Source organism: Chroicocephalus ridibundus, chromosome 3 (genome assembly GCF_963924245.1).
Source record: "Chroicocephalus ridibundus chromosome 3, bChrRid1.1, whole genome shotgun sequence".
NCBI lineage: Eukaryota > Metazoa > Chordata > Aves > Charadriiformes > Laridae > Chroicocephalus > Chroicocephalus ridibundus.
Genome location: NC_086286.1, coordinates 17,232,580 through 17,249,838, shown reverse-complemented (window position 1 = coordinate 17,249,838; position 17,259 = coordinate 17,232,580). Strand labels below are relative to the sequence as shown.

Below are 17,259 nucleotides of genomic sequence, written 5' to 3'. Positions count from 1 at the left end.
GGGTAGGCTGGGTAATGCTTGAAGAAGGTTTCTGGGAGTGTGGCGAGTCTAAAGTAGTGTGGGCAGCCCCACATGGGAAGGACTATCTGTAATGGGTACTTCTTCATGGTCGGATCTTGATCCAGACTGACACGAGCTTTTAAACAGCCTCCAGAACCGCGTGGAAAGAGGGCCCCCATTTATAGTGCGGAGCAGCTCCTGCTTGCTATTTGCTCCAAGTTTAGAGTCCTTTTTCCAGTCTGCACATGGCCCTGAGAGAGCCAGAGCAATTGTAAAACCCTGTCAGCTAATTCTAGTATGGCTTTTCCTGACTGGCTCTTATCTGATGAGAAATGTTCTTTCCAAATTGTGTCTTTATGAAGCATTTTAAATGCTTAAACCAGGAAACATTAGCTGATTTCAAATGTTGTGGTTCGCCATTGACTTTTACCCGTTTTTGATTGCTCTGAAGTTGGTAAGCTTTGGCTTATGGTTGACTGTTTTCCTCTTAGATTGTGAGCCAGGGGATGGTAGTACGTGTGTGCTTCTCTTAGCTACTTACTGTCCTCGCTGTGCATCCTTTCTGGGCATTGCTCACAGGAGTGATGCAAGAGGTAATGTGTACAATTTTTAGAAATACCTGCAAGCTGAGGAGCAAGGCTGATTTAAGGGAGTCACATAAGGGCATAGGAGGCATTTTCCAACTGAGATGAGAATTGATTTTTTGCCTTCCTAAGATCCAATCCAACTCTTTTTTTTTTTTTTGAGAAGGCAAGATAAGCTTGAAGTAAACTTAAGTGTTTCAAAGCTCAGTAGTAGGTCAGTTGGAAGTTCCCTGTGCCTGCATGGTGTGTTCTCTCTCACACATTTCCTCTTCTCTTGCCTTTTCAACAGAAATCAGAAACAAGATGTGGGATGATTTAATGAGAATCTCCAATTACATTATTGTTTTTTGGGAGCACCTACTGCTGCTGAGGGATGATAGTTAACAGCTGGATGGATGACATCCCCCCCTTTTGCAGGTGATGTCACTGTTAACCTGTGGAATAGTAGTGACCCAGCTCTGTCCTTGCTTCCTAGGACATTCAAATGACCAGAATTGAATAAGGGATAGTGGGGCAGGGGTGTGATTATTTCCTGCTGTACTGGTTGCCTCTTGGCATTGTGTCGAAAATAATTAAGAGCAGGAGGCTGCTCCATATCCACGAGGGAGTGTAAGGTAAAATTTTGTGCAAGACTTGTTTCTTGTGTGCTTTGGGGTGCCGTCTTCGTTGGAAGACCCCAGGAAGCCATTGTGAGAAATATAATGGTTGAGGCGGATTCTTCCCCTACCACCTCCACACCAGTCAAACTAGCATTTGACTCTGACTTTTCTTGGTGGGATAAAACTCACTTTTTTTCTTTATTTCCATATTAGAACAACATTGTTTTAGACTTGGAGAAGATGGAAAGACGTTGAGGCAGTCAAAAACAGAGTTCATGTAGCTATTCCTGGAGTTCAGATAGCTGAATTCCCATGCTATTGGCGTGAGCCCATTCATACTTGAATCATTCCTCCTCCTGTCTTCGTGTGTTTTTTGTTGTCCCCCCCAGTGTTATAGGGAATGTTGATCTCTCAGCTGTGGTGTCAGGACACTCTGGTGGGTGATGGACAAATTAGTAACAGGAGGCAGAAATACTTGGACTGCAGAGTTTGCCTGGCTTCTCACCTTTTCTGGGAGCAAAGAACATCTTGCTGGAAAGATTCAAGATAATTTTCTCCAATGCTTGCATGTAATACTGAGTTAATGTTTCTCTGTAATCAGCACAAGATCCTCTACTGAACTTTTTTGTCCTTCATATGTATTTTTGTTTGCTTCTTGCAGCAGCTGGAATGACTGCTTGTAGCTGTATTTATAGTACTAAATATCATCCTTGTTTTTTTATTTTATTTTTTCTTCCCAAGGTTGGATTGGTAAAACAGATTTTTCTGCAGTTTTTTGTTCCGTGCTTGTTTTGTAGCCTGATGGGTCATCAGTTCCACCCACATGGTTTCTTGATCTTTTCTTTATTTCCATTCTCTCTTCCTTGCATCATTTCATGTTTCTGTCTCCCTTAATCATATTCCTGGTTTGTAAGTTTATTATTTTAATGATATAATAAGTTCCTTTTGCAATAAAGTTCAGGAAGCTTGTAGTGAAGTCTAGATCTAATGTGATTGTAGCAATTTTGCAAAGAAAATAAAGCTAACCTCTTGAGGTATTCTATTAAACCATATACAGGACTGACAACTACAGGATTCAGATTGTCATGTGAGTAACAAATGAGCGTGGCTTTCTTCTGGTGAGCGTTTAATGCTCAGAAAGCTAGTGGAAATCTATTGATGCACAACAATCTGCAGCTTGCAACGTGTTCTGTGTGGTGTTTGACATGAGCGAAACCAGGGCCCAGGCTGCTCCAGGAGAGAGTCTCGCCCACCCTTGTGCTTGGCAGGCTGAGCAGGGTGGTAACGGCCCATTCAGTATCCTGTTTGTTTTGTTGTGTCAGTTGCTGAGCAAGAGGATTCTTCCTGAAGAAAACTGATGCCAGATCATCTCTTGATGAGCTTGGTTTGAAGCGTAATGGGTGCTGGAGGTGCCTGGAAAATGTCTGAAGAGGCACTCTGCTGGTATAAAACCAAGTGGTATTTTCCAGACCCGAAATAATCTGTCTGCATAAAGTGTAAAATGCAGGAGTGTGACTTTCTAGAGGTGCTCAGGGATGTTATTTTCCAAGGTGCTGAACCGTGGCTGTTCAGTGATGCTGAAAATTGTCCCAAAATGATTAATCTTGGCGGAAATACTCATCTTGCAGTCAAGAAAAATGAAGGATGTCAGGAGTGACTTGTGCAAGGTCAGTAGACTAGTGGCCTGGAGGAGGAGAGTACTTCTCTACAGCTGTGCAGGTTCTTTGGAGGGGTGACTTGTTCCTGGTAGCAGGTGAAGGGCTGACTGCTAAGCCCCATGCAGCTGCTCACTTGTTTCCGCCCACAGCAGTATGGAATAGGAAGAGCAAAAGCGAGAAAACTCGGGAGCTGAGATAAAGGCAGTTTAATAGGTGAAGCAAAGCTCCACGTGCAAGCAAAGCAGCAAGAAGAATTCATTCACTACTCCCTGTGGGCAGGCAGATGTCCAGCTGCTCCCTGGGAAGCAGGGCCTCAGTGACTGTTGCAGTTACTTGGGAAGGCAAATGCCAAAACCCCAAACCTTTCCCCTCTTCATCCTCCTTTCCTCAAGCTTTTACTGCTGAGCCTGACGCTATATGGTATGGATATCCCTTTGATCCATTTGGGTCACCTGTCCTGGCTGTGTCCTCTCCCAGCCTCTTGCCCACCACCAGCCTACTTGCTACAGGGGCAGAGTGGGGAAAAAGAAAACAGCCTCGATGCTATGCAAACACCGTCCAGTAACAGCTAAAACATTGGTTTGTTATCAAGACTTTTAGTCACAAATGCAACACACAGCATGATACAGGCTGCTATGAAGAAAACTAACTCCTATCTCCGCTAGACCCAGTACACAGTGTTATTTGTGTTCAAATAATACTTGCCTAGACCGCAGCCTTTCAGATGGGTGGCTGTGTAAAAGAGGCCTGGAATTCAAATCTGGTGGCATTTCAGGAAATAAGTGTTGTGGCTCTGAACCCTCCTGTCTAGTACTTGCTTTCTGAACCCTAGAGTGTTAGTCTGGTCTGTAAGATAAGGAAGGATGAAGTTTTCCACACTGGTTTTTGTTGTGTGAGCTGTGCATGCTCCAAATGCCACAGTGAATGAAATTCAGGTTAATAAAGGAGAACGTAATATGTTCCTGATGTTCAGGGTCAAAATGATCCTTAGTACTGCTGTTAGTAGGTGGAGTTATAGCCATGAGGATTTTAGGCCATTTTTAAATTCCCTAATTTCATAGTTCTTCTGATAATAGCTTAGTAAGAATAAAGGAGTAAAGTGAGCGACTGAGACTTGGGGGGAGTGGTAGCTTTTTCTAACCCCTGGATATGCAGGGAAAACACCCAAGTTTTGGCATTGCTTTGATAAGAAATACAGCTTTGAATTGTTGCTTGTTTCTTAGTGATAGATGTTCATTTTTTGCTTGGAAAACATGCCCACCCAGTACTGCTAGCAGTGTAGGAGTACGGCATGGCAGGATGCACCATTGCTGAGCAGATGTGAAGGAGCACCAGCTGTTCTGGTTGCCCATGTCACTTATTATCCAGAAAAATAAATACTTTGAAACTGGGAAGGCAGCGAGACCTTTAGTAGTACAGATTACTGCATGATTAGATCTATGTCTTATTTAATCTTCAGTGGCTTTAGTCAGGTTAGTGGAGGCAGATAACACTTCTTTTGTAGTTGTAGCTTAATCTGTGGCCGTGAGACAACGCCCTAGAATTCCCTGCTTGGAAGGGGGATAGTGCATGCGGAGCGCTAGTGTTTGGTCTCATGGTCTTACTGTTGCTGTGTGGGCTCACTCCCCAGCACAGCTCCTTGGACTTGCAGGTTACAACACTACTTGCATAAGGTGGGCCTCAGAAAAAACGTGTTTCAGTTCATCATAGTAAAGGAGTACGTGGAAGTCAGACAGCTAATAAGCACAAATAAACCTGAATGCTTAGACAGTGGGGTCACAGAGCCTTGAACTCTACTGGCAGCGGCTTCATCTAAATACAGTTTTGCTTCACCTTACTGTTGTGGCATGGTGGGGAGTGAGGAGGATTCTCTTCTTCCCTGAGAACTATACTTTGAGAACCAAGTTTGTGAGATTATTTTTTTTTTCCTTCCCTTCTAAACTCCACAATTTGAGTCTACGGCAGGACCTCAGCCAGAGCACAGAGCTCTGAGTAGCAGTTTTTGACATGCTTTATAAAAGCCAGCCATCCCAGGCTGGCCTAGCCTATGAGATCTGGCTGGCATGCTGGGCTGAAGAAGTACGGGAGAAAACTGTTCCGTGTCAAGCTTGAAGATGACTCCATTGCAAAAGCGAGGATGTTCTAATCAAGCTGTTTTGCTGCTGTGTGTTTGACTGTGTGGCTTAAAGTTAATTACAAAAAAATGCCTCTGTGGCTCAGAAGGTTTTTTCATTCTGACCGGGTCTTTTTTTCCTTATTTTAAAGGACTAGCTGTTGGTCTTGGCATTGGGGCATTGGCAGAAGTTGCAAAGAAGAGCCTTAGACCTGAGGAACGCAATGGTAAGCCCTTTCTACATCCTCTTTCTTTCTTTTCCCTCTTTTTTTTTTTTCTCTTTTCCCCCAGACACAGTTTACCTGCATTTGCAAGATTTTAGTCTTTTGAAAGCTGAGACGGTGAGGCAGTCAGAGTAACAGGGGGGATATGAGTAGTTCTTCTATTTTTAACATAATCCTTCTCTCCCTCCAGAGTCTTCTGTCAAAGTACACCACAGTCTCACTACATGGACAGAGTTCAGATTCTATGCAAGAGAATGAGTTTATGCCAGCACAATTTGTACAGCTTTTCCACAGCCACCCATAGGTTTGAATACTGTCCCTGTGCCCACTCGTGGATTGTCTTAGCCTAACAATTTTATTAAACTGTTCAGTGAAACCATGTAGTTCTACCAGTACAGAAACCGTAGATGAACCCGAATGTCTGAAAACATTGTTAGTGGTTGCAGTCTGTTTGAAATTTAAGGATGTTCTGCCTAGGAGGAACTTGGAAGATGGCTGCTCTCTTGAGAGACAAAACACTTTATGTACCCATTAAATGGCAATTATCTACTTCCAGCATCTATATTTTGCCTTCTTCTAAAGTATTCTCATCATAGGTCAAAAGCTGTGACGTGCAAATCAACCCGATCCTGTTTTCTTCACAGTTTGTTTGAAGTTGGAGGTAAAATGTTCCTAAGTTGTACCTGACCATGTCATGGTGGCTTTCTTCTAAGCTTATGTGTTGGTAAAATACAGTGATACTGAATGGTTATGTGTGGGTGAATGGTTTAGGGCACAGAAAAATTACATGGTGTTCTTTTCTAGAAAACATGAGATAACTCTAAAGCTTAGGACTCCATTCACTTATTTCTTATCCAGGGAAAGCTTTGGTGGGATACTGCAAAATGTAAAGTTCTTTGTTACAGTTATTGCAGGCTGTTCGGTCTTCAGCTGGTCTCTCTGGTTTGGACAGTATCTTTGTGTGGTTACTATGTTTATTTCCAGTGACTGGAGGGAACTGATGAAAGGCGTAAGGACTTGCAGCTAGAAGTAAAAATCAAGTCAAATTGTTCCTGGTTCAGAAGCATTGCTTTGAGATAATGATAACTGCTGTGTCCTTGTCATTTTACTCTGCGGCCATTAGTATTCTGCTACAAGGCCAGTTTGTCTTCTCCCTGGTCGTCTTTTGGGGTGGGGGAAGGATGGAGGCTGAGATAGTGGGAATCTCTATTCCAGGAGGTACTGGAGTGGCTGAAGAAATTTGGAGGGAGGAGAACCCTAAAGAAAACAACCAACCAAAAAAACGAACACCCCATTAGATGAAACACATTCCCTGTGGTGGGGGGCCAGGGGTTGTGTGTGCCACCCAGGACGCTACTTTTTAATACTTGGACCTTTGTATTTCCTGTACAACTAGGCAATGCAGAGCAGCTCAGCAGAGAAAAAGGATCCTTGGCAAAGAGTTGTCGTTTCTTTCTACGGCCTGAGGTGTTTGAGGCTGGGAGGGTTTCCTTGCTTTGATTTAAAAGCATGCATTCAGGCAAACGTGGCCCATCCTGCAGATAATCCTTGAAGGCTTTTGCGTTCAGCCCTTGTGATATTTGACAGGTTGTTCATACCTGTTGGAAGCTGATTATTTGCTTTGCTTTAAATGGAGGAATTGCACAACTTTCTCTGCTTGCCAGATTGTTTTTCTAATTGGGCACGCCCCTAAGTGAAAACATGAGTTTGTAGAGCTATGGAATTTGAGGGAATAGCATGAGCTTTGTTTCTCTTCCTTACAGTGTGAGAAAGGATTAGGTGTGGGGTTTTTGGTTTTGTGGTTGGTTGGTTGTTTTTTTTCTTTAGAGGTCAACAAACACTTTCCTTGTAATAAAGTAATTGCACCTTTAGGCTTTTTTTCTTCTTGCTAGGAAAACTATTGTTTTCTCCTGTAATATAACTTGGTGCCAGAAGCCTGCTCTACGGTTTGAGTCATGTTTTGTAAAGAGTAATTTTCTTGAACAAATATTAATTAAAGAATAAGGCAATGAGAACTCCTGACTTCAATGCTAGGCAAGGGAGTTAGAAAATGACCTGGCTTTTATTTTAGCTGGCTTGCTTTTATTCTTGCATTTCCCCTCTTGCTGTCATGTCTGCTTAGATAAGAGCTTGGAGCAGTGGTTACACTGTAAAGGAGACGGATATTGGGACTGAGAATGAGCCAAGAGCAGCAAGTATTGAGGTGAGGCAGAAGTAAGACACTATTTCAGCCCTCATACTCACTTGGAGCTTCGCAGGCCAAGGACACAAGCAAGTCTCCAGGTGACTCGGCTACAGCCTCTAGCTAGTGTCCTTGGATGTGTTTCCCACAGGATTTGACGGTGGTGGGTAAGGCTATGTGGATGAGAACTCCCTTCCATGGGCTCTGCTCCTAGAGAAATGCATGGCAGAGGACACAGTTTTGAGTCCAAGATCCCGTTTTCTTACTGCTGTTCTGGCAGTACCAGCCTTAGCTGTTCTTAAGGGAAATCTCTTGACATAGGTACTTCTATATTTCTTTAAAAATACCTCTGTACCCCTTTCATGATTTCAGCTTGAGGCATTTGTGTCCAAGTTTTCTGGCTGCCAGCACCATAAGATTGGGCTAAGACCTGTCTCTGAGAATGACATATTGTCCTGTTCTCTGGAAGCTGGTACAAGATGTCTTTTCTCTCCCCACTGCTGCAATATTAATAGTAACTTCTTGGCACTTCAAACTTAAACAAGTGGGATGTGTATATGCCCAAAGGCATGCCTAAGAACTTCGTGCTCTCACTGGCATCCAGGAGAGACAGGGAAGAGCCCTCTCTTGCCTACCGTCCTCTTGTCCAGCCCAGAAAGTGTCTTCACACCTTTAAAATGGAGCTTGAAATGACGGTCCTTTAGTCGCAAAACCACAAGCCAGAAACTCCGGAGCTACAAGTGATCCTAGTAGCAGGGCTTGTACTTCTTTCCATCGCTGTTATTAAATGGAGGGACCACAAATGTCTACTCTCCTGCACATTCTCTAGCAACTGCTCTAGTGCTGATCTGTCTTTTCCCGCTCGATTTCCCCATCCTTGTTTAGTAGCCACAGGGCCCTTCTCTCTCTGCCTTGGATTGTCTGTTTCCATAAACAATTAACTACTTAAAGGATTTATTACAAAAAAGGCTCATGCAAGAGTTCATGAATTTTTCCCTTCTACATCCATGCCTAATTTCCTGGACATAAATTCTGCTGCCAAATTCCTGTGAGTAGGTGCAGGGTTGTTGGGGGGGATTTTTTTGGTGTATTGTTGTTTGTGTGTCTTTGTGGTTTTGTTTTTTTTTAAGGGCTTGAGGGCCTAATGCTGCCCTCATGAAGTTCTTTAAGTGGTTTGGTTCATCTTATTTTTTAAAAGGAGGATGGCTGTACTTTATTTCCAGTGGGAATTTTCTTGGCTGATGTAGCCAATTAAAAATAACCTCCTTGGTCACTGGTGACCTTGATGGCAGTCTCAGTATTTGGAGGGTGTATCTAAAGTGGAAGGCTGACATGGGGTGAGAATAGGAGGGTAGAATAAATTTCCTGGAATAAAAATGAAAGAGTGCCCAGATAAATAGCTGCCATTACTAGTAAAGAGATTCTGGGTTCAAGGTCAACTTTGTAACTTATTAATGACCTGTACTGGGCTGTTCTACTAGGCACTCTGCAAATGCCAGGCTGGGCAGAGCCCCGGAGGGCTGGCAGCTGGCCTAGGTTTGAATGTAAAGTTGTTTCCTTATGAAAAGGAGTAATGCAGTCTCCTCGAGTTTTCAGTCCCAAATGCTTAGGCTATATTCTTGACTCTTCCCTTGCCCCAAAGTTTGTGTGATGGATGGTCCTAAAAACAAATACATGCAAGGTTCCAGCGGCTAGTTTTCAATTTGACGGTAGCAAAGGAGGTGGAAAAGCAGTGCTACAGCTGTGAGACGCACACAGATTTGGAAAGGTTTATGCCGATTCTGTATTTAGAAAGGAAGACATGGGTTGAGCTCTCCTGAGGGCATCTGCCTGCTACCACTGCTGGGGAAGAGCTGACAGTCTCCAGGTTCTGTGGCTGCAGGACTGTTCATGTCTGAAGTCTCCTTGTTGCCACGGCTTGTTTAGATGTGACTTCTGTTTGCCTTTTTTTGCTTCCCTGATGAAGTAGGTTTAAAAAAAAAAACCCCAACTTTGTGATCTTAAGATGGGGAGGAAACTGTTTGTAGCATCAAAAGGTACCTGCGGCCTTTGGGAAAAACATTAACTTACTGAAAACTGGCGTGTTTTTTCGCAAACTTGTGCTGGGTTTTATCCCCACGTCCTTTGCCCGTAGCCTTGGAAGCCTATGTCTGTTTTCTCTGTGTTTTTTTTCCTCTTCAGTTGCCACTTACATAATCATGCTTTTGACTCCTGTTTTCAGGTCACTTTCTTGTTCATGCCCACTTTTAGCAAAGTACATAAACAAGCGACAGCTCTTTATGTGCTCTTGGGCTGCCTGGTGATCAGGTAGTGCCCTTGTGGCCTTGGCTTCAATGAGAAACACACCAGGAGGAGAGGATGGGGAGTGCCTGTGTTTGGCTCTTTCTCTGATAAGACTCGTCTAAAATTGTCAGGGTTCACTGGCTTCTGGAGGTGACTTTAATCATTAACTAACTCCTTTATCCCGCTGCAGACTCAAAGGAGGGTGTTTTTGTGTGCAGGTGGTGTGCAGGAAGGTAGGGCTTTGACTCGATACTTTCCCTAGCTCCTGTGTGTCTGATGGAGCTCATACAAGGGATTATTTGCCTCATCATTGCTAAGGATACAGAGTTTTCCTGATGGGATTGTTGAGAGCCAGAGCTCTGCCAAGTGGCTCCAAGCACCCTACTCTCCAAAGTCAGCTCTTCAAGTGGGCAAAGCCAGATTCTTCTGCCCTGGGCAGCTTTATCTATTCAGTCTCTCGGACTCCTTACATCCAGGATCCAGAGCAAAATGTGCTGTGAGGATTGCTCTGTGTGATGCAAATGGTGACTTCTGTGTCCCTCCTTCTCTGCATCTTGCTCTCAAGAGCAGGATAGCTGTCCTGTGTACTCCCTCCTGGTGCTTTTATTCCTCTCTCCTTTCCACGTATGTTCTTTACTTAGGAGAGGGATTAGTACAGATAGATGTCCCACATGCGGTGCCATCTTGCTGCTTTCCCACAAAATAGGTAAAGGGAAGGGAGGGGGGCTGAAGGACAGGGGAGGGCAGTGCTTGGCACCTCTGTGCATGGCCAGTGGTATTGGTTATCTAGGGAAAGCTCTGTATCAAGCCAGCTGCTTGCAGGGGCAGAAGGGTGTCAGATCAGTAACATGCTTAACACCTCAAGAAAGTGCTACCAAGTTGTGTGGCTACCAAGTTGTGTGGCCACCAGAATTTAGACAGCAGCCACTTCAGTCTGACTCAGTTCTTCTTCCTGTCCCCTGGCCAGTCTGAGCTCCGTCTGTATGCCTTCCTGAGAGGCAGCTGGAGATGGAGAGGATCTCTTGCTGCCGTAGTCCCTATAGGACACACCAGTAATTTCCATCTGCCTGAGATCTTCAGGCCTGTTGCAGCTGCTGTGCCTTTTAGGCTTTGCTTGTTCTGTATGGGGGCTTCAGCTGTTCCATCCTTAGTACCCTTTGCTCTGAAGTGTTGGGGAAAGAAAAAAAAAAAATGTAGCTCCAAGTTCAGCGTACCAACTGTGGGCCCTGCAGCCTGGCTGTAAGACCTGACCTTCCTCCTGCTTGGCTCTCTATCAGGAGGAACTGATCTGCAGCCCCAAGAGAAGTGGTTGGCGGGTGCCTGCCTGCCCTACTGGGCATTGCCCTGGAGAAGGAGTTTTGGGTTGCTTCTCCCAAAGGGACCACAAAGTGGAATCAGGGTCTCCTTCCCTCTCCCTTTTAAAGAAAAAAAAAAAAAAAAAACCAAAACAAAACAAACTGAAGGGGAAGTGCTTCTTATGCCACCTAAAAAACTTGTTGCATGCTTGGGGCTGGTGTGTTGATGGTTGCAATGACCACCTAGTGAGCCTGTCAGACATCAGGCTTTACCTGTTCTTGGGGACAGGAATGTGTGGGTTTGTATATTTTGGGCTTTTTTCTGTGCAAGCTGATGACTGCTGATGGGGGTGAAGGCAGAAGGGTTTGGCCTCCTCCCTGCATGGCCTCTATGCGCAGTCAGAACAAGTGACTAGCTACATTGAGATGTTCTTCTGTCGAAAGGCAGCATCTTTCTCACTAGCAAGCTGCCCATAAGCTCGTGGTAAGCATATAAAAGGGAAAAAGGTTGGCAATCTTGACAACAAGACTTAATTTCCTTTCCAGTATAATTGTTCAAGAACAACACAGTATTACAGATGAGAGGTCCTGCTGGGCTTCTCCTGTGAGGACTACCTCCAGCCTCCCTGGATTTGACTAGCTTGATTAACCTCATCACACATTCATAATCTGCTGCTTTTTCGAAATGCTACATGCAGCTGTGGTGTTTTGGGGTTATGGTGTTGGTGGAGTTTGTTTTGCCTATGCATTGGCAGACGGTAAATTTCAGTTTGATTAGAAAAGAATGTTATTGTGGGCTTGGAGATGTGAAGGTTGCATCTGGTCTTTACAGATGCCTAATGCACACTCTGGATGTGCAATTGCACAGCAATGTATGTTTATGTATGAATCTGTTCTGTGCAAGAACTATTTGCTATTAGAAAGGAGGTTTGGTGCTGGTGTGAGTCCCTTCTCCCACCCTAAGAAGTACCGGTGCGTTCTCCGTCTATCCCAGTGTGCCGTCAAAGTTTTTGACGATTCTTTCTTAGCTGTGGCTCACCCCTACTGCTCTTCTGTGGTTATGGCTATGCTGCAGCCTGTGGTGGGAGACTTGGGAGACCTTTATGTAGTGTTTTAGGCTGAGCTAGCTGGCACAGCGAGTTCAAGCACCAACATCTGCTCAGGATCCTGGACAGTTTCTATAACCTCTGCGGATGTCCGCACTGCTGGGACTTGCTGCTGTTGGCCCTCAAGCCAGCAATGTCAAAGTCAGTGCAAGACACGCGTGTCCAAGTGTGGTCTGTGCCCCTGGTTGAAGGCACTGAGTGTAGTCCTAGTTGGATTTCTCTGAGGAAGCGCAAATCTGTTGAATGTGGACTAACACAATGGATTGAGCTCACTGAGGTAAGGGTGCTCTTCATCCATATACTTTCTCTCCTCAGGAAAGAAAGCGGTGATGGATTCCAGCCCGTTCCTGTCAGAAGCCAATGCAGAAAGAATCGTGAGAACCTTGTGCAAGGTCAGGGGAGCAGCACTGAAGCTGGGACAGATGTTAAGCATTCAGGGTAAGTGTAAAATAACTATATGTGTGCACTATATACCACCACTTTCCCAATGCCCCTGTTGTGTCAGGCAGTCAAGTGAAACTGGTTGAAAAGAAGGTGATGCTCTCTGTGAATTTTAATGCCTGTATTAAAAGCAATTGTTGAGAAGCAGAGCTGTATCACATTCTGTACACAGGTATCCAGCTAGAAAGGAGGATGATGATAAGAACGTGATCCTGTTCTTTGTTCACCAAAAGTGGTCAAGGTTATATCCACAGCCCTCTCCCATTACAACATGTTTATGGTTTACATGCTTTGTTGGCACTGAAGCTTTGCCATAAAGGCCGGTACAGCTGATAAATTTTATCAAACTTGTTTCCATCTTGAGGAGACTTCAAACTGGCGCTTACTCCATTGGTCTCTGAATTCAGTGATCACAGGTGAAGGCATGAGTGGTATCAGGGTCTGCACTCCACTGTTAGCTTACTCCTGGAAGACAGCAGGTGTGCCGAATTCAAACCTTATCTGGATCTATCCACTTCACCTTCCTGCCCAACTTGATAGGGAAGGAGAGAACCAGCCAAAAATAGCTTTTACACTTGTCTGGAAATAGCTTTCAAGATGTCACTGAAACTGAGTCAGTGTCTGAATGTTTGAAGTACTTGGCTTGCTTGGCTTGGGCTTCTACCTGAATTTTCGTAGGTGTTGACTGATGAGGTTGGATCTAGTATTGTATTAAATAGCTCGGGCTAGCCAATAAAGCAAGACCAGCTCCCTGTTCCAGAGAGTCCTGATTGTGGCATTTCATCATTCTTCATTTGCTAATCATTTGTTTTAGGTGCGTGCCAGGCTGATGGCAACATTAACAAAGCTAGGTGGGAGGCAGCACCTGCTTTTCAAAGGCTACCACCCATATGCTGTTTTCTCACCCTCTAGAAACTGCCAGGTGCCAGTGACTGGTGGTTCACAGTGCAGATCCAGGAGGAGCTCTTCTGCTCCTGGCTTTCTGTGGCCAGTGCGTCTGGTATGCGGGGTGAGTGAGCTGTGTCTGGAAATCAGCTTTGAAGTAAACTTGCCTACCATAGGTGGGGATTTAGTTAAAATTCTTAACGTGCTATTGAGTTGACCTGATGTGTGCCCAGAGCCTGGTCACAGCTGCCCTAGACTTGGATGTGAGTGAAGATAGAATAGCTGTGAAAGGCCAGCTCTGAGAAGCAGAAATGCTCTGGATTTTTGACACTTGCCTGCTGTCTCCTAATGTTACTGAGGCCTGGCAGGAGCGTCAAACACTTGCGGATTGACTTCACTTGGGTGTCAAGAACATACAGGCCTTTAGCAACCTCAGTGGCGCTGCCCAGCCCTCATTTGACTCTTGTGATGAGTGTGTGGAGCGCTTCAGTCCCTGGCGAGAACACAGGCCTCTGGTAACCTTGCTGAGGGACAGTTGTGGTGAAATGGGTTAGACACTTCCAACAGTGTGGAGCACCCAGTTCTTGGGCTAGCTGTTTGGACAGGAGGCCTTCACACAGTTCCTGCCACTTCATGGGCTTCTCTGTGGCCTGGCGAGTTTGAATTGGCTTCTTCTATTAACAGGAATGTGTGCTAATTGAGCACAGGGACTCTGCGTGGCTTTGTCCAGGTGCAGCTGAGCACCTATGAGCTAAACCACCCAGAAGTTACAAAGCAGTGTCCTTAAAAACCCTGATGTCTGCTTCTGGGGGTCAGTGGATTTTAGGCACCCACATCCCTGAAGGTGATGCACAGAAAGGATGCTGAGGGCCCCAAATCATCCCATGTTCTAGTGCATGTGCTTTGGAAGGTGCTGGAAAGGCAGCTGTATTTGCCAGTTGAGTCCCCTGCCTTGACTCTTGCTTTGTGTTTTTTTTTCCAGTAAGGCCTCATCAGGTTTGCCACAAAGACATATAACCGTGTTCATCAGCATGTTGTAAGCCTCGTTTTGTCAGAGTTGCCTCTGCAGCGTGACTGATTTTTAACGTTGCTGCCGAGTTTCTGTACAGTCAATTTGGACTTGCAGGCTTCTTGTCTATTTGGCGTTGTGCTAATGAACAAAGCAGCGGTGGTCGAGCAGGCCCAGTTAAGAATTCCCTCTCAGACTAAAGACTGAAATACCTTGTGAGTTTTTCAGATGTGAGCAATAAGCAAACTAACAGAAGTTGATCCTAAATGCCTGTGGCAAACCCTGATACCTTGACACAAAAGGCTTCTTGGGAGCAGGAGGCACTTTTAGTGAGGTCCTTTCTCTCTCTGCACAGTTATCCTAGGAGGCGCAGGTTATCACGTTACAGCATGATGGCTAATATTTTCACATGCCCTTGAGAATAGACTTTATAATGGCCAGAGGCTTGGCAGTGATACACCACTGATGATAGAGCAGAAGTTTCTTTCGGTGTTTGGAACGTGCACACAAATGCAATGTCTAGCCGTCCTGCAGGGCTATAACGTCCCAACAGCAGTTTTACTCACTGCTCCTGCAAAGCCTGTTAATCTCTGACTTGCAGTGACAGAATGGGAGCTCCTCTTAAAAACTCCTGTTGATCCCTCAGTAAGGTTTTGTTAGTACTTTTTTAATGTTGCTCATGGCTTTGGTGGGAATTTCTAAACAACGTTGGGCATTAATGTTGTGTCTCTGCATTATGTATCTCTTTCGCACCATTCCTTTCCACCCCTCTTCCCAGTGCTTTTAAGGTGGCTGTTTGTTTCTTGTTTCCTGGGACAGACTTGGAGTTGTACATGCATCTGTAAATGCAGAGAAATGAGGGATTTTTATTTGAATGCCACAAGTGGATGTGCAGGTTCAGTTCTTGAGATTAAGGCCGGTAGCCTGGACTTTTTGCAGTGTTGGGAGAGCAGCGGATAAATCTACATCCTCCATAAGACTTTATGAAATAAAAGCTTGCCAGAACTGGTGGCTTTTCTCTGGGCTGTTGTAGAAGCCTTTGCTCAAAGGAGAGGAATAATCTTCAAGATACCCCTCCCCCTCCTCTTTCTTATGAGTGTAAATATTTGCTTGCTAAATCCTTCTGACTCTTAAAATAACTTACTTGTGGCTCAGCTCTGTTTTCTTCTGACCACTTGTAGCTGCTTTGCATTTGGGTAGTTGTTTACAGTAGCAGATGCTGAATCTTGGTTCCTCTAAGAATTCAATACTGGTGTAAGTGGTGTTTCACCATCGCACAGCTTCCTGGAGAAGCTGCTGCCCCTTAGAACGACCTGGATTAAACTACGCTATGAACCTGGGAGTGTTGGGATGGCTCTCCAGAGGGTTCCTTCTGTGACCTATCTTTCCATGACACAGCAGCCTCCCCTAGACCTGTGAATGCTGTACTGGTCTCAGTGAGAAGACGGGGTGGTGGATGAGAGAGGCTTGTGCCTCTCCACTGTGCTCTTGGGTTTGTGCAACCTGCCATCACACCAAAAGCCTCTGTGCTGTGCAGAGCTCCTCCCCGCTCTTGGCAGCGCTGCTGGACAAAGCCAGGGAGCACTATGACAACTGATGCTTGATTCCAAAGTATAGAAAGCTTCTCAGCGTGCTTTCTAGTCTATTCATGCTTTATCTTTCCCTTGGTAATTGGGGAGGGGGTGCACAAAACTTTCTCCTGCTGCAGCAGGAGGGTAGCTTAGGAGATGTTTGCTACTTGTGTACAGGACTTCTGTTTGTCTCGTTTCTAAAGCTATGATGCCTCAGGAAGCATGCCTCAGGTGCTGTGCCTGGGTATGGAGAATTTCTGAACTAGAACTATTTCTAAAATCTTCACTGGGGTGCGCCTTGGGGGCGGGACAACCTGGCTTGTCTGAATGCGGGTGCGTGTTTCTTTGTGTGCTGAAGAACTGGAGAATGCAGTGCCCACACTGACTGCCATGTGCTTTTCCCTGGGCAGATGATGCCTTCATCAACCCCCATCTCCAGAGGATTTTTGAGCGTGTCCGTCAGAGTGCTGATTTCATGCCGATAAAGCAGATGATGGTGAGGAATATTCCTTCCTGCTTATCAAGGGGGGAGGGCCAATAACAGAATAAATGTCACCTGTGACATGCCCCAGTAAGGGAAGTGGATGGGGATTTTTAAGAGTATTCTTCAGTAAATGTTGCATATTTTCAGTTGTGGGTGACATCTGATTCCTTATCTCAATTATGTGCTGCCTTTTCTCTCCAAACACTGAAGCTCAGCTCTAGACAGTGGGGAAAAATGTGGGGTTTTTAAGGTCTGGAGATTATGGTGATGGAACAGGACGTTGTATACAAATATGGCTATAGGGTCTTGTTGAATGTAGCCTCCTCTTCTGTTTCTTCTCCCTTGTCTTTCTCATAGATGTTAAGCCAGTGTCTAAAGTGCCTACATCTAATTTTAGAGACAGACTTACAAGCCTTAGTCTGATGGAAAATTAACGGCAACTTTGTCCTTACTTTTTTTGGTTAAATCTAACGCACCATCAAGAAGAACCACAAAAAATGAAGCAAACTAAGTTTTGCTTTCCCCAACGTACATGTTCTCTCTTTTTAATACTCCTCTGTAAATTAAGTTGTGAAGGGTGATGCAAAAGGAATTGCCAGCACTACTTACCTTCTGAAAGACACTGAGCAGAACCAGAATTTAAATATGGCAGTCTGGCAATGTAGCAAAAAAGCTGTTAAAGCAGGCTGTGATGTTTAATTGTCAGTATTGCCTTGAGGGAGTCATTCTTGCATGCCTGGATTGCTTCTCTTCAGCTTGGCAGAATGATGAAAGAGCAGAAACGTCTAACTACTTGCTCACTTTCTGGAAAATAACAAGTGGCAC

The 17,259-nt window shown here is 44.9% G+C and overlaps 1 protein-coding gene across 1 annotated transcript in view; it reads left to right on the top strand.

The window, feature by feature from the left end:
* The window catches only part of COQ8A (coenzyme Q8A), a 46,610-nt gene that overhangs the window by 19,583 nt on the left and 9,768 nt on the right, over positions 1 to 17,259 (top strand). The window contains exons 5-7 of the mRNA XM_063328171.1: positions 5,107 to 5,181; positions 12,360 to 12,482; positions 16,361 to 16,446. Of these exons, the coding sequence (XP_063184241.1) occupies positions 5,107 to 5,181; positions 12,360 to 12,482; positions 16,361 to 16,446 (284 nt within the window). The remainder of the gene's footprint in view (positions 1 to 5,106; positions 5,182 to 12,359; positions 12,483 to 16,360; positions 16,447 to 17,259) is intronic.